Genomic DNA, 23,874 nt, shown 5'->3' with positions numbered 1-23,874 from the left:
TTGGCAAAGGAAAGAATTAAGCAGTGATCCTGCCTTTTCTGTGCATATTGTATTTTAGGGTAACCAGATTGCACTGGTTGGTGAAGGAGAGTTCTTCATGTGAGGATTCCAGCTACTAAATGTGGAAGGAAAGCCAGAATTGGCAAAGCATAATTTTATAGACCTGAAATGAAATAATTGGTTCAAACGACTGTCACCCATGGATTCAATCATTAGGCCATTAGAAATGTTCATGGGGCACTTCACAATGGAGGAATCAGGCTGCTGTCACCCAAACCCACTGAGAGTGGGATGGCCACATGTTAGGTACCTCCTGATGTGATTCAATGAGAAGTACAAGGGCCACCTATGAGCTACTGCAGCCTAAGAGTTGAAGTTAAACTTAATCAAACCAATCACTAAGTTTCCAGAAAATACACGGGATAGAGGAACAAGTTAAATGATACCACAAGGAAACAAATTAAGAATGTGGTTATCAAGATGAGGCTCATGAGGAGCCCTGTACAAGTTTCTTCAGCAAGACAATGGCATGGAGGGAAAAGAGAGGTGTCTGCGCGCAAATTAGAGGGACTTCAGAGGCAGAACTTCCAACTGTTCTACCATGTTCTGATCATTTAAACAAAGCAGCTATAAATGATTTTCTCAATACAGTTGGAGAAATTTAAATACAATTTGGGTATTAAATGATACCAAGGAATTACTGTTTTTTAGGTTATGATTATGGCTTTGTGGTCCATGTTTTTAGAAATTTATACTGAAGTTTATAGGGGTAAAGTGACCTAATTTCTGGGACTTACTTTAAAGTCTTAATAGAGTGAAAGGAAGGAATGGGGGTTGAAACAAGTGTGGCAAAGTTTTTATTATAAGACGGCAATGATGGAGTATGTGTAGGTTGACTGTAGTATTTTCTCAGTTTGCAATTTTTTGTGATAAGAATATTTTTTAAAAAAGAATAACAGTTTTCTTGCAGAGATGGCCATGGAGAGCCATTAGAGCTATGACTGGAAAATGTTCATTATCGGATCATTAAAATTTTTATGATTTTTTTTCTTTTTATTAAAAAGACAGGGGTGGGTTAGGATGGAGGAGGGCAAAGGTGGAAAAGTTGGGGCAACCGTAATAGAATAAACAAGAATTAAAAAAGAAAAAAAACAACTACTTTTCTTAGATCTTTTGGGTAGTCACTAGAAACCAATTTCATTGCTATACATCAAGCAACCGGAGGAGACTTCATGAAAATGAATGCTGATCTGAGCTGAAATAACTTGCTTTCTTCAGCATCTGCAGTGGCTGGTCTCCAGGGATTTATCTCGCTACATGTGTTTTTCACATTTATTAGTGAAATTGAAGATTCAAAAGTAAAACACAGTCCTTGGGAACATTGTGTTAATTTGTGACATGCTAAAGATTTTTTAGCGCATAAAGCAAAAGCTCCATGGGGGCATAGCTATTATTTTCTCCCTGGAAGGCAGTGGGGACCCATTGTATTTATTAGGCACTTAGAGACTAGAAAATGAATAGTGCTATAAAAATAGAAAACTACACTCACACTATTGCTGTTAATAGTGTAATTTTTTATCTGTTCTGAAGGAAAACTACCATCAGACACATATTTAAAAGTAAAAGTAGACCTCTGTATAATATTTGGTTGTTCTGTGTTGGATAATAATTTCATTCAATGTCAATATAGAGTTTTGTTTTTATCAAACAGGTTGGATCAGGTGAAGGAACTTCACTTATTATTTTTGGCAGAACTGGGTATACAAAGAAATGAACAGACCAGGTATTTGATTCAGGGTCTTCTTTCAAAGTGGTTGAGAAACTTAAGGGGAAGTTCTGATGGGAAGACAGTTCTCTGTGTAAGCTAATGCACTGGGGCATATCTTTTTTATTTTATATTGAGCTTATTGGGATGACATTGGTTAATAAAACTGCATAGGTTTCAGGTGTATAATTCTATAATACATTATCTATGCATTGTATTGTGTGTTCACCACCCCAAGTCAAGGGGAGACTGGGGAGAGAGTGGGCTTGTTCCTATACTGAAAAAGTTCAGCAAAGCCAACATTCCCACAGGTGGGGGCTAGTAAGATGCAGGAATTAATGGATCACCAAAGTCAAGGTGCATGGTCAGGTGGGACAAGTAGCCAAAGGAGCAAGTGCAAGGGGGTGGGGGGACATATGCTCTGATTAGAAAAAGTAACACCTCAGTGGTACCTTTGAAGGTGTTAGTAGGTACTTTGCATTGAGCAGGTGCTCTGTACTGAGGTAAGTAGTAAGTGTGAGAAAACCACGCCCCCCACCCCACACCTCCACACCCCAGATTTCATGGTCCTCAGGAATCCAGGTTATACAACTGTGAATAGGTTAGTGATAAAGTGATCTCAGGTAACTCAGTCCTTGGCTAAGTATTACTATCTTCCTGTGCTTACTGGTATCTTGATGATTTAAGTCTAGACAAATTTTAGGAAACCTATAAATAGAACCTATGATGTGTGTATGTGTAGGGGATGGAATAAAGTAATTTGGGGGGGGGAGCGGTGCAGGGAATGCTTATCTGTGCTTTTTACCTATGTTTACACAAGACTGTCAAAGCAAATATCAGCAGTTGTGCCCCCACAAGATACTGGCCTGGGAAGATGGGAGACTAGTGAGGAGGATTGCAGAGGCGTGGGCTAGGTGAGCAGACCTAGAGGTAGGACCCGGAAGGGGCCTCTCCTCCCCAACTGGGTCCCCAGCTGTTGTAAGGTGACTCTGGCACACTGCAGCCTTAAGCACTGCCAGCACCAAGTGCCCTCCATGTGCCAAGCACATGCCTACCACAGCGCCTCAGTGTCAAGAGGAAATCTGGCTTGGTGCCAAGTAACTCTGGTCCATTGATAAGCTCCAGGTAGCAGTTCAAAGCCAGCACTCCATGATCCAAAGCAAGGGCTGTGTCCCTTCTCCCCCAAAGGCTCCCAGGGGGCCCCTGTGTCCCAGTCAAATATGTAAAAGGCCATGCAGAAGCACCCAAAGACTCTGACAGGGCTCTAGACCACATGTGAAAGAACATGAAGTTTGGTGGATTTTAGTAACATAGGATAGGGAGCCCGTCTGGAATGCCAAAGATGGGACTGAAAAGCAAGATCCAAAGAGTTGTAGTCTTTACTCTGCATTGCCTTACTCTTCCTTGGCAAGCTGAGTGACTTTGGTTATCCTTGCAAGTATATGAAGGGTGACGCAGCCAAATGTCTCTTGGGGCCTCACAGGCCTGAAAGCACTGCAGAGGGGTTCCCCCATCCCCGCCTGGTGGAAGGCAGAGCTGAGACAGTGCCCAGTGAGAGGGTAAGACTGCAGCCTCTGAATGAATGGTCTTGGTGAGATGCAGATAGAGAAAGCCCCATGGAACCCTGGTTTAAAATAAGCCAGCAGCGGGCTTTATTCCAGGGTACAGTGCAAGGCTGGGGTTAATAATTAGTACATCTGGGCTGCTGGTACTGGGTTGTTAGTGCACGGGAGGGTGAGGTACCACTTGGACTGAACCCCAAATCAACTTTTTTTTACTGAGGGCCATTCACTACACGCTAGTAGAAAATGTGTGTGAACCCAAAGACAAATTGGAAACTTCTAGTTCTTAAAGCATGTTCAGCACTCATTTGCAGTTGAAGTGTTTTTCTCCTGGATTATTAGATGTCCTGGTCAGCATGCCATACCCTCCATACCTTTCCTTATGCTGGACAGGTAGCTGTAGACACTGGACACACGAAATATCACTTGAAGAATACATACACTTGTATTTCTCATCTCTAAGTAATGTCCCATAACCGTTTCATTCTACTTTGCCTGCTCTCCTCTGGTTTTTTTTTAAAGATTTTATTTATTTACTTATTTATTTTAGAGAGAAGGGAAGGGAAGGAAGAAGAGAGGGAGAGAAACATCAATGTGTGTTTGCCTCTTGCGTGCCCCCAGGTAGAGACCTGGCGCGCAGCCCAGGCGTGTGCCCTGACTGGGAGTCAAATCATCAGCCCTTTGGTTTGCAGGCCGGCGCTCAGTCCACTGAGCCACACCATCCAGGGGGGTCTCCTCTGTTTTTTTAAATTTAACGTTTAATATTTCTGATGTACCCAAGCTCCCAGAACTCACTGGAGCAGCTCTGCTACCCGCCCCTGTTCCCCACACCCCGCAGGGCTCTGTGCGCAGGAGCCGGTTGTTATTTACAGTGTAATTCAGCTGTCGCTGCGTCTTTGAACACACGGGGTTGTTGTGGTTTTTTTAATTGCCATTTTCATCTATATAATTAAAATTAAATGAAAAAATGGGTAGCTTCCAAAATCTGAATTAATTTTATGAGTATTGCTTGAGGGAGGAAAATATGTATAAATATGATAATTGTTACTTGATTTGCCTTCAGCAGAACTAGAGGATTTTACCTGACTGAAAAGAAAATATATTAATGTTAAATAAAAAAAGAAAAAGATTAGTCTGATACTTCTGTGGCTGAGAATCAGAATTAATGACCTGGATGGAAAATGATAAATATCTCTAGATACATTTCAAATAGTACACAGGGAATGTGTTATTGTAACTCTGCAGATCCAACTTGCCTTCTGCTGGTCTGGATTTTTTTCTCCCCATGATTCATCTTTGGTGTTTACACATTCCTCAAGAAAATGCCATTACCCCAGATCAAAACCTCCTTCATGCTCGGAAACAGGCACTTCACCTGCTTATTCTGCTCGGTGTGACAAGTAACACATGGCAGAGACAAGTGAGACAATAAAAAGTTGGGGTTTTTTTGTTGTTGTTTTTTTGTAATTCATTGGGCCAGCCAGTATTTCACTTGCAGACTCATCAAGCCCCTGATGGACATGTTTATAAAGACTTGGATGGTCACTTTATTTGGAATGACAAATTCTCCGCTGTACATAATGAGATCAGTGAAGCATCCAGAAAAGAAATGTATAATTTGGTAGCGTGGGTCCATAAGCACAGCCCTGCCGCGGCTATTTAAGTTTAATGAAGCAGCTACTTCACTGCTACACATTCTTAGTGAATAGCCTCCTTGGCGTGTTTTTGAAAACTTAAATGTTGCTGGCAATCATGTCCCAGCAATCTCCTTGGAGAGCCTTTGTGCCCTGTTCTCAGAAAAAATATGCCGCTTTTATATGTTAATGGTTTTGGAATTAGTCATTTGCTCCATTTTCATTGGGAAGCAAGGTCAGTGTGTGATTTCCTGCCTGCCTTCATTTTCTCTGAACACTCAGGATACTCTAAGTCATTTCATCAGCCAAGCAGTGCACTGTCTGGTTATAACATGCCTGAAAAGCCAAGGAAATACTCTGTCAAAGAGCGTTCCTAGTCTCAGAGACTTCTTAGAATCCAAAGTCTAAAAATCTAACTCAGAGGGAAAATTTCCTGGACACACCATTATTGCTATATTTTCCCCATTTCAATCACCAGCAAACTTGTATCGCCCATTCATTGGTCTTGTCAGAGGAGGCCTTGCTCCTCGAATACGCAGATCCTCAAAGAAGGCTAAGGGATATTTTAGAGATCCTTTCTGAAGCAGGTTTGTTCGTGGAAAACTAAGGTCAGGCTTCTGAATCCTAGACCAGAGTTAATAATGTGTCCCTTTGTGAGAGCAGCAAGAAATCATCCCCCCAGATTTAAGGCACCTGGTGGTTTTCCCAGAATTAGCAAGGGCATGGTTGCTAGTTACATGTCCTCAGCTCTGCAGCCCCAGAAGGGTCTGGGGAACACTCCAGGCTGTTTGGTGGCCTGTACTTGGGAAATATAAAGCAGGACTTGAAATGGCTGGACTCTTTACCCCCAGAAAGTTCCCAGGAAAACCTAGTAAGTTCGGAAAAAAAATTTTTTTTTGAAAGGACAGAAGATGAATAAATTAATTCGCTCCTTTGATTTGCTTTGTTGATCAGCTCTGAATGTGGAGGAAACACACACCCCTCCAGGACATATTGGAACCTGAGGAACCTACTTCTTAAATTCTTAGGAATTGGCATTAGAGTTGAATTTGGAGGTGCAGTCTTGCTCCAGACTGCCCTTCCAAGCGTGGGTTGCTCAGGCCACCGCCCAGGCAGCTCATGTGACCACACCAGTGCCAGCCGACACGCACCGTGATATTCACCTTTAAACCCCGTGAGTAATTTTCATATCCAACAGAGATGCCAGCCTCACAGATCCCTCCCCCAAACAGCCTTCTTATCCTACATCTAAGAAATTAAAGTTGACTTGGCACTAAAAATACAGTTCTGATAGAAGTAGGCCTGAAAAGGCACTTGGGAGAGGCTTGTGTTTTATTTTCTAGTGTAGTTATTACCTGTTACATTAGCTAAGATAATGGCAGCTGCTGTAATAACTGACCCAAGTATCTCAAACCTAATAGCAGTTTTTCATAATATATCTTTACTAAACATTTTTCTTTTTCTTTTTTTTATCTATTTCTAGAGAGAGGGGAAAGGGAAGGAAAAGAGAGGGAAACATAGTTTGGTTGCCTCTCGCACAACCTGGCCCTGCAACCCAGGCATGTGCCCTGACTGGGAATCGAACCGGCAACCTTTTAGTTTGTGGGATGACAGCCAACCCACTGAGCCACTCCAGTCAGGGCTTTACTAAACATTTTAATGGACGAATGAAACCTGTGCACAGGGACACAAAGGAGACAAGGCCAAGGAGAAGTAGGTATGCAAGGAAGAGACTCCATTTGTGCTCCCCCTCTAAGAGAGATGGAGCGGTTCATCGGCAGGGCTCAAGCAGGATCCAAAAGGCGCAGTGTGGTCGAAGTCAACCAGCCACGAGGCATCAGAAACAAGATGCAGCCCAGGCCAGAAGAAGAATAGGAGTTAAACTTAATGTAGTAATTAAAATGCAGCCTTCTCGGTACATGGCTCATTCCAATTTACTGTATGTACAAAGCATGTTCACGTGTATTATATTATCTGAGGCTTCACAAACAACTAGATGAGGTGGCTTAGGAAGTATCAGTACCCTAATTTCAAATGTGCAAGAAATCTCAGCAGTCTGAAAGACAGAGTGATGTACCCGCGTGACTAGTAAGCCAGGGTGCAGAAAACAGAGCTTGCTCTCCTAACTCCGTGATCCTTATGGAGGCTGCAAGTGCTGCTGAGGTAAGAGGGCTGCAGAGGTGAGCAGAGCTCGCTTCCCTTCCCTTCCCCCTTGTCCTGTGGACGCATCCTCAGGATGCCAGACGTGTTCCCATGGAAATCACTTACCAATGGCAGCCTGCTTAGAAACACAGCAACCGTTATCTGCAGCCTGGTTGGGTCCTTGCTCTTCCGTAAAACCTTACTCTGCCCTTTAAAGGGATCACAGTTTAACAGACAGTCCCTTTTGTCTTAATAATTGTCTAACCAGGCTTTCATTTATTTAGCCCTCTCTCCTTTTTTTTTTTTTAATCCTCACCCTCGACTATGTTTACTGATTTTAGAGAGAGAGGCGGGGAGAGAGAAAAAGGGAGAGAAACATCAATATGGAAGAGAAACGTCGATTAGTTGCCTCCCATATGTGTCTTGACCGAGGATCAAATCTGCACGCTAGGCATGTGCCCTGACCACGGGATCAAACCCACAACCCTATGGTGCACGAGACGATGCTCCAACCACCTGAGCCACCCAGCCAGGGCACCTTCCCTCCTTTTTTTAATGTCTCCCTCTCATCTGTCTATTCCCATGGTGTGCTACTGAATTTGCAGTGCCAAATTATGTTTTATTCTCAGCCTGAGTAAGAAATTACACAAGGTATAAAGCCTAGCCAACAAAGGACCCACCCTATCAGTGCAATTTGAGGTTTCAAGTTTATACAGATATCACTCCCTCCCAGCATGTTTTTGTCCCAAGAAATCCCAGAGAGCAGAATTCTTGAGTGGACTAAACAGCAATTTTCTCCCAAGAGCAGCAATATTGATAAGAAAGTGGTCAAATGGTGCTTGAAATTTTCCAGAAAGATCAATGAGAGACCAGCACTAGGCTACAAACCCACAGCTCAGCTCTTTTTAGCATCCATGGCAGTAGCCTGCTCTTTTCCCAGGTGGCTCTGAATGAGACAGGGAAATGCAGTGGGCCGTTTGTCACTGCCCCAGGTGCAATATTCATACCAATTGGTACATGCATCCTGCAAAGCCCACGCCTGCCCATATCTGGATCGAGGCCTCTGGGCTTCCTTTTGACTGAGATTAGGGAGAATACGCTCCCTTCTGTGCTTCTCCACCTGAGTAGATGATTAGATTTACTCTTCTGGTCATCTGGGGTTGGAACCAACTCTGCCCTTCCTACCATGATCAAAGGTGCCCATGCTCTGTGTGATTCCTCTGCTCCATTTTCAACTCAAGACATGGGTTTTTAAGAAATATGGGGACTTACTATTCCAGTCTTAGTATCTCAAGGTAATTCTGGTGTGTGGTAATCAATGGATATGATGGTGTGTTCTTCAATGAGTGCTGGACTGGAGTCTCATTTCAGTCAGGTAATAGGTTGGGTTCAAGGTTCTACAGAGATGCACAAGGGAAAGAACCAGGGCTTGCTCACAGGAAAAGGTAAAGTAGAGGAGCCTTGTATTCCTTTATGCGCAACTCAGTACCTGGCACATGTTGTGAATGGATTAAACTAATCAGATGGCTGATAACATCCCTTTTGACTTTGAGAAGAGAAGTGAACTGAAGTATATCATCCAGAAGTGAAATTATGGATATAAAATAAGATTAAAGGAAACTCTACTTCTAGAATTATTTTAAAGACATTTTTATTGTAAATTTAGGTTCTACATTTACAACTACTTCCTTTGATGAGGACTTAGTCTAGGTTATAAGTAAATGAACTTGAAGACATTTTGCATCTGAGTGACAGTCCCTTCACTAATTAGGGCAGCCTAACTACTGACAACCCCCGTTTCATTTTCTCACTCTGTTCACCCCTTCCCCACCTTCTTCCAGTTCCATCAAGTGCAGGGAGGGAGTATTTGGCCCTCTGAGTTGGAATTATGCAAAACCCAAAAATAGACTCTCAAAGTGCACCCAGACATAATGATTCCATGCAGCAAGAAGGTCACTGTGTCTGCTTTTCCTGCCAAGACACCCCTGGCTCTTAATCTATGGCTGCCTTGTGAAGCAAGGGAGCTGTGCCAGAAAGTTGCACTCTGGGACTGTGAGGCATTATGAGAATGTAAAATCATGTCAATGGGGTTTTATAAGGGCAGGCCAGAGGAGGGGGATTAGACACAGTTTTAGAAAGACAGTCTTTGAACATCCTTTTCTCTGTGGTCTGAGAGCTACAATAACTAAGTTTAAAAAAAAAAAAAAAATGGCTATCTGGCCCCAGCTGCAAATCAACTCCACCTGCCAATTCTGCCAAAAATTAAAAAGACAGCCACCCCCAAAAATGTACTGTAATTATCTGAATGGTCCGATTATGAGTTTTATTGTTTTCTTTGTGCTTCTCTGTAGTTTCCATAACATATGCCTCTTGCTTTTGCAATGTAAAAAGAACAAAAAAGCAACAACTCCTACTTAAAAAGCAAAACTATACTATCTGATTATCTGATGGTGTTCCTTGAATGCTCAGTAGCTGGTGGTTAAGAAGCCCAACAGAGTTGTGGCAATGGCATGGAAGGGGCAGCCCTGCCTCTGTCCCATGTTAGAGGCCTTCCCCATTATGAGGTTCCAAAAAGCTCTTGGGAGAGGCCAGACCACAGAGCCTGAGAGGACTTGTGGTAGCCAAGGAGCACAGAAAAGGGAGCATGCTGAGCCAGACACCTCAGCAACAAGGGATTCCATTCCCATCCAGTTATCTCTGGTGGACAGGCCTGCTTGACATGCGCTTGTTGGAAAGATCAGTGTCAGCTCAGTTTAAACTGTAGACACTGCAGTCTCATCCTACAAATGTCCAGTTGATGCACATTGTTTTTGGAAGTTGGAAAGATCCTGTTTTCCAGACCAATAGGAGTCAAGTAAAGTATAATAAGTAGAGACAAATATCTGGGAGCAACAATCCTTTGGGAATTTCAAAAATCCACTTGGGGTTGGAGGGAGGATTTATTGAGTTGGTCAAAAAGCTTGTTTAGTTTTTTCTGTAAAATAAAAGTCACATGTTTCATTTTTACCAATAACATCATTGATTTGGATATTTTGGGTTTGTCGGTTATCTCCCGCGTGGTATAACATTGATTGTTCTCAATTAATGTCTCAGTTTTATCACTGTCAACTTCAAGTGGTCCACTCAACTATGGAACTTTGTGCAGCAAGAAATCTCCAGCATGAAATTTCACCAACCACTTTTGACATATTCGATCAGTCACAGCACCTTTTCCATATACTGCACAAATCTTTTTTTGCATTTCAGTTGTGTTTTTACCTTTTTTGAAATAATAAAGCATAATATGCTGAAAATTTTGTGTATTTTCTTTCATCTTCAATATAAAAATAGCTACATAAAAATTCACCAATTTTGATAACTTTTTTAAATACATGCTGAAATGACAACCATCACAATACAGTCTAACAAAATTGTTTCACATGAAGTTACAGACAACTAAGCACTTCTAGAGCCATCTTATGGAAAAAGTAACAAACTTTTTGACCAACCCAATGTTTAGATTTGGAGCCTTGACCATCCAGTCTGGTATTGACCGTGAATTCAATCTGTCAACCAATCTTGCCTCTGTCTAGGTCATGTTGAGCTCAGGAGCTTGAGGTGAGCAGACTGAGCTGAAGTGGCCTGTATGGACCATGAAACTGTGTCATCTCACCTTTGGACGTAAATAATTCCTCTTTCAAGTTTCTATAAAGCCTCTATTTCTTAAACATCACATGTGGACTTAGTATTGAATGTACTGGGGTTCCTCATGCCAGTGGGCCTGACTGCTTTGACTTTGAAGTCAAGTTCAAGCCCACACCACACAGATCAGAAACAGAATTCCTGGCAGTCTTCATGATAGACTGTGTAGGAAGATAAGGCTGTCATTAAGATTGGATTATTTTTAATAGGCAGCAGAGATTTTATTCATCAGTTTCTTCCATTCTCCTTTATGTTCCCTTATGACAATGCAGTGTCCATGGATTTCAGGCAGTACATAAACAAAACTCAATACCAGTGTATTTATTGTAATGTTCATTAGGAAAAAATATAACAAGATCATCCAACTCATCACTTCATGAATAACTTTAATGAATGCTAAAATAGTTTAAGTTTTTAAAGGAAGTTAACTTTCAAGACATATGTAGATAGTTGTATTATGAACACAGATATGACAAAAGTCAAATGGTGGTACATTAATTGGATGTTCGTATTTGGCAAATATTGTCCTGTACGGTGCTGCTTGGGCAGATTTATTTTTATTTTTTTCTGTCCCTTTTTTTTCTTTTTTAATCTTAGTATCTTGGAATGAAGCTGCATGGCGAATAAGTTGCTTACAAGAAAAAATAGTTGCAATCAGTAATAATGATCCCAGTAACTTTTTGAGAGTGTCAACAAAGACTTATTGCTTCTCTGGTGCAGAGAGGGAGAACCGCTTATCTTCTCTTCAGATCTGGCTTTAGAGGCATCCTCCCCTCCCCTCTGCCAGCACAGGGACCCGAAATGTTTATGTACACTGACATGTTCGCTGTCTTGTTCATAACCACGTCCGCTGTTTCCTGTGGGTCCTGTGTGTGTGCACGTGCATATTAAGTGGTAACAAGATAACAGGCCACATCTCGGCTACCCGTTATTTATATTAACTAATGACACGTTGATGTCGGTAGCCTGTAATTCCCCATACCCTATTGACCACCCTGCCCAACTAAACTGTTTTCTGATCTCTCTTAGATGGAAATCCTGTATGAATGTGGGAGCCATTAGCAGAGTAATTGCTGTCTGTTACCATGACAACCAGCCGCTGCAGTCACCTGCCCGAAGTGCTGCCAGACTGCACCAGCTCGGCTGTGCCTGTGGTGAAGACTGTGGAGGATTGTGGCAGCCTGGTGAATGGGCAGCCACAGTATGTCATGCAAGTTTCGGCCAAGGACGGGCAGCTGCTGTCAACAGTAGTGCGGACTCTTGCCACCCAGAGGTAGTACCATACTTAAAATTAAAATAAATGAATTTGTAATTGATCCAGAGGACTCTTTGTCAAATGGGAACTGCTAAGGGGAATGTAATTAGTGCTCAGGTCTGTGTGTCAGGGGAGAGGATGTACTGGGGGGAAAAAGAGACTATGCAAGTTCTGTTTCTACAGCAGTAGGGTATAAGACTAAAACTCTCATTGTCCAGTTTTCCACTTCAAGTCACTCTTGCAGAGAGCCAGGCAGGGAAGGATCCCACAAGACACACAGGGTCCCTTGCTTTACATTTATTTTGACATTGCAACAGTAATTACACTCACTGTCTCCAGGCACTAACAAAGGCAATTATTTGTTAGAATGAAGGAGGCACCTGATTGCACATGACCGAATCAAAGCAATTGGATTTGTGGGCAAAACTTTTGAAGTGATATTCCTGATGTGCATGCCAATCAGCACTGCCTGATAGGAGCACTGACCAGGGCCACATCCTGGGTGAATCTCCTCTCTGGCACATGCCCACTTGGGGGCTCCCATTGCTCCCTCCTTTGCTTCCCATGGGCCCCCACCCATGATCCTTCATACACACCCTGCCCTATGAAATGTACTATTATTAAAACTCCCTCAGCTTGTCTCCCCTGACTGATGAACCAAAGCAAAGCTAAAGGCTTTCAACAGCCCAGAGACATCTTACCGAGGCCAGCACTTTGTCCCTGGATGTCTCTTCTTGTGCTGTTGCTGCCCAGTGGCAGATTGACAGCTGCAGGCTGCCTGGCTAATAAGTACACCTTGGCTTCTCCAGCTTTCTTTCAACATGAGTAAGTGGGACTTTGACCTGTGAACATAACATGTATATCAGCACTGGACTTGCCTCCTGATATCAGCACTGTCACTTCTGACCCTGAAAGTTGGGTCAGTCGCTCACACCTTGACTGCTTACTTTGCTCTGAGCAATTTAGCCAACCCATCCAGTGCAGGTGCAGGTCCACAGACCTGAACATGTGCCTGCAACAGGACTGCCGGGGGACCACCGCGTTTTCTGTTGCCCCAGCCCAGACGTGGTGCCACCAGGCATGGACTCACACACTTGTGCTATCACGAAGGGGAGAAATAGGGGGAAAAGTCGATATATATTTCTCCACCTCTTGAAAAGCTTCTAACAATCGGTATGGACTCAGGTACTATGCGGCAGTGAGCATCATTGCTCATCTGTTTACTGAGACAGATAACTGACGTGCATCTGTCACCCTTGCAGCCATCAAACACGTCGGTTGATCAGGAAGAACAGACTGCAGAGCTAAAATGACTTCGAGTTGTGAGCCACTGTGCTCGCGTGTGCATGGCGTTTTTACATGTTCTGCTACCATGTAGTAATGTAAACTGGAAGGTTTTAAAATTTTACATGCAAGTGGCTTAATGTGAATGAAGGAGGCCAGGGATAATGAGAGAAAAATGTCAATTCTTTGAACTTTCTTTTCCTACCCCTGAGCATGAATGAGTCTTTTGGGCGAGTGAGAAGGAGGTCCCTTTCTCTTTTAATCCCCTTTCAGCCTTCACTCATTCTCAGGATCATTTCCAGAAAGGCCTATGGGAAATAGCCATGTTTCCATTTGGACCAAAAATGGGGGACTGAAAGGGGCTGGGGAGAGGGAGTAAAGAGGTTGGTCCTCAGGTTGGCACATGCAATGATGACATATGTTAAAATCTAATGCCTGGTCAAGGAGAGCTCGAGCAATATATAATAAGAGCACAAACATCAGAAAAGGATAGTTCTCTTACAGGACACAGTATACACTAAGAAGCGAGGTCATTTTCATTGGACCCTTCCATTGGCCACTGATATATGGCCATCTTGATTTCCCCTGATCTGAATTTTTCATCGAGTGAAAATAGTCAGCATTAACTTGGCATTTACTGCATGCTGATAGCCTAAGCTTCTCATCTGGACTATCTTCTCATTCTCACCATCACCGTATGAGGAAGACACCATTCTTTGTGCCCATTTTAGAGATGAGGAAACTAAAGGATAGAGAGATGGTGTTACTTGTCCAAAGCTAGCCAGCTGGTAAGCAGCAGAGCTGGTGTTTGAGCCCAGGCAGCTGGACTCCAGACCCTGACCTGCTATACAGAGTGCCTTCATGAAACGTGCAGAGCTGTAGATGGAAGGCACCTTGATAAAACAAACTCATTACTCGCTTTCAGCTTAGTGTCCTTAGCATCCCAGAGAGCATCCTAGAAAGTTCAAAGGACCCACCTGCTACTCAGCGTTCTGCTGTGGCTCAGACGGCAATTCCATGTGGCGGCTTCAAGGTTGGCAGCCAGTTAACTTCCCTCTTTTCATTTCCCACCCTACTGAAAGGAGAAATGAGAGAAACCTCTGGATATTGAAAAGTGTCCTGGGCAGGTTCAAAAAACACAATTTGTCTAGAAAGTACAATCAGTGCCATTTCAAAACAATTTCTGTTCTTAATGGCAAGGAATGGTTTTAATTTTTTAGTTGGTAGGTTGCCTGAATTACGTCTGTACCCAAGGCAAAAATAACATGGTGCTTGTTTTCACTCACTTTTGGCCGTGGGCCAGTCCCTATGTCTTTGTATTGGCAAAAGTAGATGTGCAAGGACCATGGCACTGGCTCCCACTGCCAAGTACAAGTGTAGATCTAGGGTTTTAAAGCAGGCGTCTGTTCTGAGCAGCTGCTACTGGGGAGGGTCGGAAGGACACCGAGCCAGAGAACCTTCTGCATGGCAGTGGTTTCTAGCCCAGTGACCAGCAGGTGCCCCTCCTTCTCTTGCAGCCCCTTCAATGACCGGCCAATGTGCAGGATCTGCCATGAGGGCAGCAGCCAAGAGGACTTGCTCTCTCCATGTGAATGTACGGGGACCTTGGGGACAATTCATCGGAGCTGCCTGGAGCACTGGCTGTCGTCTTCAAACACCAGCTACTGTGAGCTCTGCCACTTCAGGTTTGCAGTCGAGCGCAAACCCAGGCCGTTAGTGGAGGTCAGTAATTGGGGCATGTCCTGAAAACTTAGCTCTAATGAGCAAATGATGTCTGCTTTTACGACCAGATCACAAACCCCGTGCAGCTTCACTGAAGCACGGTAATAGCTCTGTGTGAGAGTATGGGTGTGAGAGTTTGTGTGTGCACCCACACACACGTGTGTGTGCATGTGTGACACAAAGCAAGCTCACTAGCTTATGCAGGAGCAGCAGTAGAAAGCTGACCTCCACGAGGTGGACACAGGGGAAGAAATCAGTGTGAAGAGAAGGGGAGGGTTAGAGACTTGATCTCTGTTTTTCTATCTTGTTGGAGCAGAGCAAGCAGATCACTTTTCTCTTTCCACCCCATATGCCCACCTTGAAGCAGCAGATCAATGGGCGTATTCTGAGAGGTCTTATGAAAAAATACAGCTGCATAGTGGTTTGAATAGTTCTGTGACCTTAGCTAGGTTATTTCACCTCTTGGAAGTACTATGAGGGTTAAATGAGTTAATGTTTATAAACCACTTAGAAGAATACTGGGTACATATACAAGTGTTTCAGTATAAAGAAAAGCCTCTCTTAGGAAGTTATGCACAGGTTTTTTTGTTAGCTAATAACCTAATATTAGAATCTCTTTTCTTAAAATGTGGTGTTGTCAACCAGCCATTAAAATGGCAGGACATTCCCTTTTATGTTTTAGGAGCTACATGATTCTTCTTTAGACCAAGAGTCTGGTCTTGAATCATTAGTCTATTTTTTGCCCTCTCTTCTACCCTCAATTTCTACTAGTCAATTAAAAATTGTATCTTGGCGATAATAAATATTCTTATACATTATGAAAGAGATCCAGAAGATTGTGCCGTAACCCAGACCTGCTGGTAACATCCTCCTTATTTCAGCAGCTGACCCAGTGAAACTTTGGCATTAAACTAAAGCTGGAAATCATGAAGCCCTTCTGGAAGACTATTTAAAATAGTGTGTTAGCGCCTCAGCACTTAAGACTCTAGAGAGCTCTGTATATATATATTTTCTTGGATTTGACCTTGAAATTTTAATCAGGACCTATAACTGAGGCCTGTTTTAGCTATGACTTACTTGCCAAATGGCACAAATTTATTTGACTTGCCCCAATAAACTCTATGCTTTTTTTAAGACTCTGGATCAAGTGACCTCTTAATTTAGCCATCTTGCTGCTTGACAGCTAGTTTCAGAGATTCATATTTATAGAGTGCCCATCAGAGATTTGGCCCTCTGCCACATTCACTGGGATTTACATGTCAGAACTTCTTGCAGAGGGGGAAATATAATTAAATAATAAACAAAGGAGATGAAGATTTCTCAAGCCCAATGGCAACAGTTAAAAAGAAACTTTTTGGAACTTCCCCAAACTGATACAGCAACTTCCCCAGGGAAACTGGCTTCCCAGAGTAAGAAAACCCTGTTTTAAATGGGCTGCATCCAAGGGTCTTCTTTATTAGTATCTCCCTAATAAAGAAGACTTTTACTTTTGCTTGGCAAAAATCCCAGTGTATGTGTGGATAATATAAAACAAAGGAGTGTGGGTGTGTATGTACACACATGTGCACATACCTTAGTTTTTCTCAGATAATACCCGTGTCATATCACCCAGTGAACCCGTTGACTCTCAGAGAAGGAAATGTACCCATGCCCAGATGTTTCTTCAGAGTTGCCTGTCAGGCCACAGACAGACTCCAATGTCTTAGGCAACTGTCATTAAACAAGGAAACAAGGCAAATGACCCTGAGAATGTGTGAGGTGCTCTGCACAATTTAGGGCTTTGCCTGCAAAAGCTTCACCCAAACAGTCTCTGGTGGTGAAATTTTCATTGCACAAATGGAATGTGACATTTTTCAGAGTTAATGATGATTGAACAAGTTGAAAGTGAAAGGCAAACCTTCCGAAGCTGGGGGAGGCTGGTCGTTTGATCATCCCGTGGCGGAATGAACTTGCTGTTTGACCACAAGCAATAAAGAGGTTGTCTTTGGTTTCTCAGCCAGAGGACAAATGAGAACCAGGTGCAGGGAGATTTTTAAACAGATGACATTACTAATCGACTCCTCCCCTCACCAAAGGGAGGGTTTATTTATAGTGAGCATTGCTTCTCAATGCATTTACCTCCTGATAAACAGGAATCTTTTTAGTAAATCATCAAAACCTGCCAATTTGGGTTACATATTATAGGTGTTGTAAGTTTGTTTGTCATTTTCACTCTTTTAATTACTTTATTTACCAGTTGGATCTGCCTTCTCATTAAAGCAAAAAAATTCCAGAATATTTTATTTCAAAATCAATGCGGTAGTAATAGCTCCTGTTGATAGAGGAAGCAGTCGAAAAAGTCATTTATAAGTTTTATTTGTCAGCACCCAGACGTTAACATTGGTCAGAATTACTTTTAACACCTTAGACTCCCACTCTTCAGTAAACTCAATCCTTCATTCAACACAGGTCTTTACCCTCCTTAGCAACACTGTTCTGAAGACACTTCTCCTTCACTTCCTTTCCCTCACCCTCTGCAGCCAGCAGTAAATGCTCATTTTTAACAGGTCAGGAACCCAGAGCTGGAACACATGGGCTTCTGCATAACCTCTTTCTACCCACTCCTAACAAAAGGGTGAGTTCCTGTTCATAATGACCAATCAATGTGCTGATTTTTATTAGCACCTCCAAACTGAGCATCCCCTCCCCACTTTACCACTGACCACCTGGGTGAGATAGTGCGGTTTCTCTGAGCTAGGAATTCTGTATGAAGGAAGCTGAGCTAGGAGTGCTCCATATTATTTTTGGTCTCTATGTACGAGGCTATATAAGGCTAAAGGTCCAATGCTAGAAAGTTCTTGTGCAAAAAAAAAAAAAAGAAAAACTGCACTCTGTACTTAAAATGATACACTGTATGGTATGTAGTTTATACCTCAGTAATAAGTTGACTGTGTTTGTGCGTGTGTATGTCTAGTTACCTGCTTCCCTACGTGGCCAAATTATGTCTTTTAGTCTCGTGGTAAATTCATTGTCAATTTTATACCCTAAATATTTTCTTGTTGCTAAGTAAGCCAGTATAACAAGAGCTAGTTTCAACCCAAGAGCTACATCGCGATCATCTGGTTTATTCAGCTGTGGGTAAATTTCCTCTACAGTCCAGCTTATATAAACTTCATAAGGTCTGTGCCCAATCAGGTAAAGCTCGAAAGGAAAGCATTCAGACGGCACATAGCAAGAAGGAAGAGCAGATATAACACACATGTGTTTCCTACCTACACAGCTTACACTTCTCTCATGAAGGCTACATATTTTTTGTTGATGATGTGGCAGTTTGTGAGATGAATTAGCCCCAAGCATAATGACCTGGTAGAATGCAGTCCACAGACATCCACTGACCAGAAAAGGATTCCCTGAATGACCAGCCTCGGTAGTTTTATGGTCACCTTCCTGCTCATTTTTAGTTTTCCACATTTCCCTTTAAGTTGAACTTTGATACCATTTCTTTTATAAGGACAAAATAGAGCAAACCAATAAAAATACCATGACTTGTTCTCCAAAACTGTGCTCTTTGACTCAATCCTGCAGGCAAGGAGTGCACATCTGATTGGGCAGTTTGCCAAGGAAGTGCATCTTACTATTGTGACATCAGTTTCTGGTGATAGGAGTATCTGCTGGTTTTCCTAAGACATGTATCAGTAACACCCAGCCTTGCTCGGGAAATTCATGAAGTAATAGATCAGCTCCACATGTCGTGATTAAAATGGAACAGCCAAGAAATGGTGGAAACCTTCAGGCAAGGCTCCCCAGGATCTGCTCCTCCTCCAGTCAGGGAGACATGGTGATTTTTCACAGAGTGATTAGGCTTTCGTGCTTCTATTTCCTTTACACAAACCCAGCTAACCAATAAGAATTGTATGAACAATGTAAAAGCTGTTCCTTGTGAATCAGAGGTTTAGCTGAATTGAAATTGAGAGTGTTTTCACACATGTCAGCTACTCAGAATAATAGGATGTAAAGCTAGGGAGATGAGGATTAGGGATTTTTTTCAAACGTTTTATTTATGATTTATTTGTAAGTCACTGGAGGAAAATGGTCCTAAAGTGTGCCCTGCATTCAGTGTGATCTCCAGCGACACAGCAGGGAGCAGAGTGGCCCTGCTGTGGAGAAACCAGTTTGTACCTTGGACTTGCTACTTAAAGGTTTAAGACTTCACTTAAACTCTCCTAACATGTATGTATCAGACTTAAATGGGACATTGCTCACCTCTTAGTGTGGCGGGCTTGCTTTTGTTTTAATATATTCACTTAAGTAAATATACAAGCTTTTAGTTTCAGAGTATTCATTTTTATCAGGAAGCCTTTGTACAATTGGGGTAATTAGGGGATGACACCATTGGGGACATGAACTGACTCGAGGAGCTTCCCGGGTGTGAGGGCCACCTATCATTCCATCGCGTGCAGGAAGGAAGGCAAGCTCTCCTCTTCATTCTAACTCCTGAGCGCAGCCCAGTGAGCAAGGCAGCTAGACCATAATCACAGCGTGTGATAGGCGATCAAGAAGCGCCTGTTCATTAAATAAATGGATGGAGAATCTCCCCTCCCCCAATTACAAGCCATATATCTTATTCTTGGCCTATGGTTGTAAGTCAAAAAATGGACCCCTTGCTCTTACAGTTTAAGAAAGACGTGGTTGGACAAGGGCTTTTATATAATACAAACTAGCAACACTTCTCTGATCAACACAGCGAGTGTAGTGATTTTTTTTTTTTTTTTGCAGTTTTATAACTTTATTTGACAATCAGCGGTTAGTTCTCATCCACATTAACTGTTCGTAGATTTTTGAAAGTGGTAACAGGTACGTAGGTGACCAACGTATAGAGCTTGTTTGGTGAATCTTCACCCTCATTACGTTTTCTGGACAACCGCACCCGGATACGGTACGGGACATTCCTTATTCCTTTGGCCCAGACAGCTTTGTTGGGCCTGGTGTCAATACGCACATCTGGAGTTCCCATCTCCTTCACAGCAAATTTCCAGATCTCTTTGAGTGCCCGAGGCGCACACTTCTTGAAACCTACTCCATGGATGCGCTTGTGGATGTTGATGGTGTACTCTCTGGTCATTACCTCGTTGATGGCAGAACGGCCCTTCTTCTTCTCACCACCCTTCTTTGCAGGAGCCATTATGCCGGGCCCAAGTTGGAAAGAGGAATGTAGTGATTCTTACCGATCCTTTCTCTACCTAGTCATCAGCCCTCACTCTGGTTTTAAGGAATGGCAGGTGGGAGGAGCCCCGTATGCACTGTAACCAGTGAGGAGAATATGTACGTGCAGGGCTTGGCCGGGAAAAGCTGGCCTGAGTTAGAGAAGTGTGGCTGGGGTGGGGCGAATCAGGCCAGATGGGGACAATTCTGGCCCAGCTGGTATTTGTCAAGCTTTTAGGAATCCAAGCACTGTACAAGCAAACACTTCATGACAGTCTGGGGCGGGGCGAGGGGTTCCTATTACCCATTTGGTAGATGAAGAAACTAGTTTATGGTGGTGAGGTTAGGGCAGTATCCCTCCATGACAAAAACTAAGAGGATCACCTAGCCCTGCATTCAGGCCTCTCTCTCAACTCTGTGTTGTGTTTGGAGGGACCAAGTGGAAGAGAAGGCCAGGCCCCAGCATCAGGAAGTAGAATGCGGGAGGGATTTAGTTGAATCCATTGGGAGTTCCCACTTCCCAAACTCCTGTGCTCCACAAGCTGTGGTGACGTGACTCGAGGGCGGGTGGGCAGGCACAGGTTCTTCCTGTTCTACCACCCAGGCTTATTAGGCCCCACCTTTCCAACTCCAACTACCCGAGGCCACCTTGCCACCCAGTCCAGGCAAGGCCAAGGCCTCAACAAAGCAAAGTAAGGAGCTGTAGCATGAAGGACAAAGGAAATGTCAAGTACCAGAAGGGGATTGTGAGGGGCTTGTATCTATTTCATGGGCAACAGAACAAAGGTCCTCCCACTGAGTGAATCCCTGGCCAGTGACCTTCCCAAGCCAGGCTTCACATCATGACTGGGGCTGCTGTTCTGGGACTGTTCTACAAAGAACACGGGACTGGCCGCAGGGAGCCTCGGATTCCTGGCCTGGGCCCACCATGACCCGCAGTGAGAACCTGAACAAGTCATTTCTTTATGTATCAGCTTCCTCACCAGTGAAATAAAACAGACCTCACAAACTGGTGACCTTTTTCTTACACACAGGTGTGCTGTATTTAATTAACTATTTTTTAAGAATTTGAATGCCTTTAAGTGGGACTTGTACTCTCCAGTTTCTCCAGGCCTTGCCTTTTGGTTCCATCCACCCAGCCCTCTTCACCCACTGCCATTACCTGTCTACTATTTACAGTTGAGATTCTAGAATTGGGTGATTTCTCTAATACCTTAAAAGAGTTCTCTAATACTATGTGCATTGCCTTCTGTCAACAGATCTTTCTCTCAGGGTAGTAAAGACTGAAGCTAATGACCTCCTTCCTGTTGTCCCCATGTAATGAGTGAGCTGAAAGGACTGGTTCACAATCACAAGGTGAAGGAATCACTAAGAGACATGTGGTGAGAGTAACAGCAGTTCGAATATCTTGCACTTGCAGTGTGCCTTAGTGTTGGCCAAGCGCTTCTGTGACCTCTGCTAAGGTTGCTGAGCAGGCAGGCCACCAGCCTCCAAACGGACTGTGTCACCATCCTTTGTGCCAGCTGTTGAGATGACAGGCCTGATGACCGAGGTCCAGCAACCCTTGATCCTGTAGCTATTCAGGCTTGAATGTTTCTCTTGGTTTAGGTAGCTGATTTGGCAGTTGCTTTGTTACTTAAAGCTTAGTTACAACTAAGCTGTTCTAAGGTATCTATTAAATTCACAGCTTGCTTCATTAAAAATCACTTCATTAAAAAAGCAAGCCAGCCAAAGTGTTCACATGGCCGTGCAGATGGAAGTGAGCTAAATGCTGGGTTCCTGTGTTTTTAGCCCATCCACTGATGGTAAAGAATTACTTCAGAGAGAAAATCCTGTCCATGACTAGGAAGAATTACACAACCAGATTCTATTATTTTATTGGTACTTGCAGTGAACTTGAAATACAAATTAGAATTCATGTTCTCAAGAGGACCTTTTTTAATACTAGTAGCTGCTCTTACCTCTTCATATCTGAGGAACAGAGACACATCGATGCTAAACTCCAAGAATTGTTTCACACAACTTTTTTTATGTTAATTATTCTGCTTTTAAAAAGTACAGAGGAGCCCTGCCTGGCTGGTGTGGCTCAGGGGATTAAGTGCCAACCTGCAAACCAAAAGGTCACTGGTTCGATTCCAGTCAGGGCACATTTCTGGGTTTTGGGCCAGGTCCACACCTGGGGGCGTGCTAGAGGCAACCAATCAATGTTTCTCTCACACCTCAATGTTTCTCTCCCTCTCTTTCTCCCTCCCTCCCCATCTCTGAAAATAAATAAATAAAAACTTTAAATAAATAAATAAAAATAAAAAACACAAAGGAGGATAAAGAATAATATAGCAAACAGGTGTGTATCCACCACCTAGAATTAACAAATGTTAGCATTTTGTGAGCAACATAACCTTTCAAAGGACCAGCACCTTAGAGCCACAGAGAGAAATGTCTATAGTCTTTACTAAATTCTCCTCAGGTGGTCTCAAATATAGGTGAATATTCACCATGTTTTTCTTGAGCACATCTGGACCAAGGATAAGAGGAAGTAAACAAAATGAGACAGAGATAATCCTGAAAGATTCCAGACTCTTCGGACTAATTCCAAATATAAGAACAAAGCACAATTAGTGTTGGCCACCAAGGGTTCCACTGCTTTGAACGGCAGGCACTTAGAAATCACTACATGGGCGTTTGGTGGTGGGGGTGAAGATGAGGGTATTCCTGGGCTGTTGGCCAGAGAGCTTTGTACAGGGGCCTCGGATAGAGGAGCAGTGAAATGTCGCTGAATGACTACAGTTGCTGAACATCTTTCTCCGTCTTGCTGAAGTCACAAAGCAGTGAGCTTCCAGGAATGGCCCTGTGTAGGTCCAAAGTACCATAATGAACTGAAGGGAGACATTAATTGCAGATGCCCTGGTGCAGATTTCAGATTCAGTTATAGAACATGCACCAAACTCCCCTCTGAGGGCTTCTGCCAGCCTTCCTCTTGCCTCTTCAGTTTTGTGTCAACAACTGACACTTAATTCCAAAGAAGGAATACACGTTTTTAAACATATAATGGTGTGAAATATTGTGATAAGCACAAGATTATGATGAAATGCTGCCTAATGGACAATTGTATTAGAATGAGCAAAGTGGAGAAGTCGCTTCAGTTAGACAGTGGGAGATCAGTGGTCGTTTACTCACTAAGTCACACCCTGCAGTGCCCCTTTGTGCTAAGGACGTCATTCTCTAGAAGAGGCACAGCTTTGGACATGACAATTCAATCCAGTGGCATTATTTTCACTTTGAGTCCCTCTGTTTTTATCCTTAAGATGCTCAGATCTCAAAGTTTTTCCTTTGTACGTTATTTACCTTCCTAAGCAAAAGGAAAATATTACTGTCTATGCTATACACCCACTAGAGCCATCTTATTTCAGTGTCTTGGGTATCCCTATAATGGGTAGGATTCCATTTTGTAGATAAGGAAGCTGAGACTCTGAGATGTTTAGTCACTCTTGAAAGATCTTGAGTACTTCCAGCCACAGTCCTAGTAAGTGGAGAAGACAGAATTCAGGTCTCTGACTCCATAGTCCGTGTTCTGTCTATCACACCTGACTTCTTCTTTCCTGGCTCAGAAGTACTTTCTTTCACTTGTTCATTGACACACACATGTGC

At 43.1% G+C, this 23,874-nt stretch overlaps 1 protein-coding gene and 1 pseudogene across 1 annotated transcript in view; one reads left to right on the top strand and one right to left on the bottom strand.

The window, feature by feature from the left end:
- The window catches only part of MARCHF3 (membrane associated ring-CH-type finger 3), a 152,682-nt gene that overhangs the window by 96,975 nt on the left and 31,833 nt on the right, over positions 1–23,874 (top strand). The window contains exons 2-3 of the mRNA XM_090279069.1: positions 11,814–12,057; positions 14,841–15,045. Coding sequence (XP_090135195.1) covers positions 11,870–12,057; positions 14,841–15,045 — 393 coding nt within the window. The 5' untranslated portion in view covers positions 11,814–11,869. The remainder of the gene's footprint in view (positions 1–11,813; positions 12,058–14,840; positions 15,046–23,874) is intronic.
- LOC150008929 (large ribosomal subunit protein eL31 pseudogene) lies at positions 19,805–20,207 on the bottom strand (annotated as a pseudogene).

Source organism: Furipterus horrens, unplaced genomic scaffold, assembly GCF_987537825.1.
Source record: "Furipterus horrens unplaced genomic scaffold, mFurHor1.1.pri manual_scaffold_5, whole genome shotgun sequence".
NCBI lineage: Eukaryota > Metazoa > Chordata > Mammalia > Chiroptera > Furipteridae > Furipterus > Furipterus horrens.
This window is presented reverse-complemented; position numbering and strand designations above follow the sequence as displayed.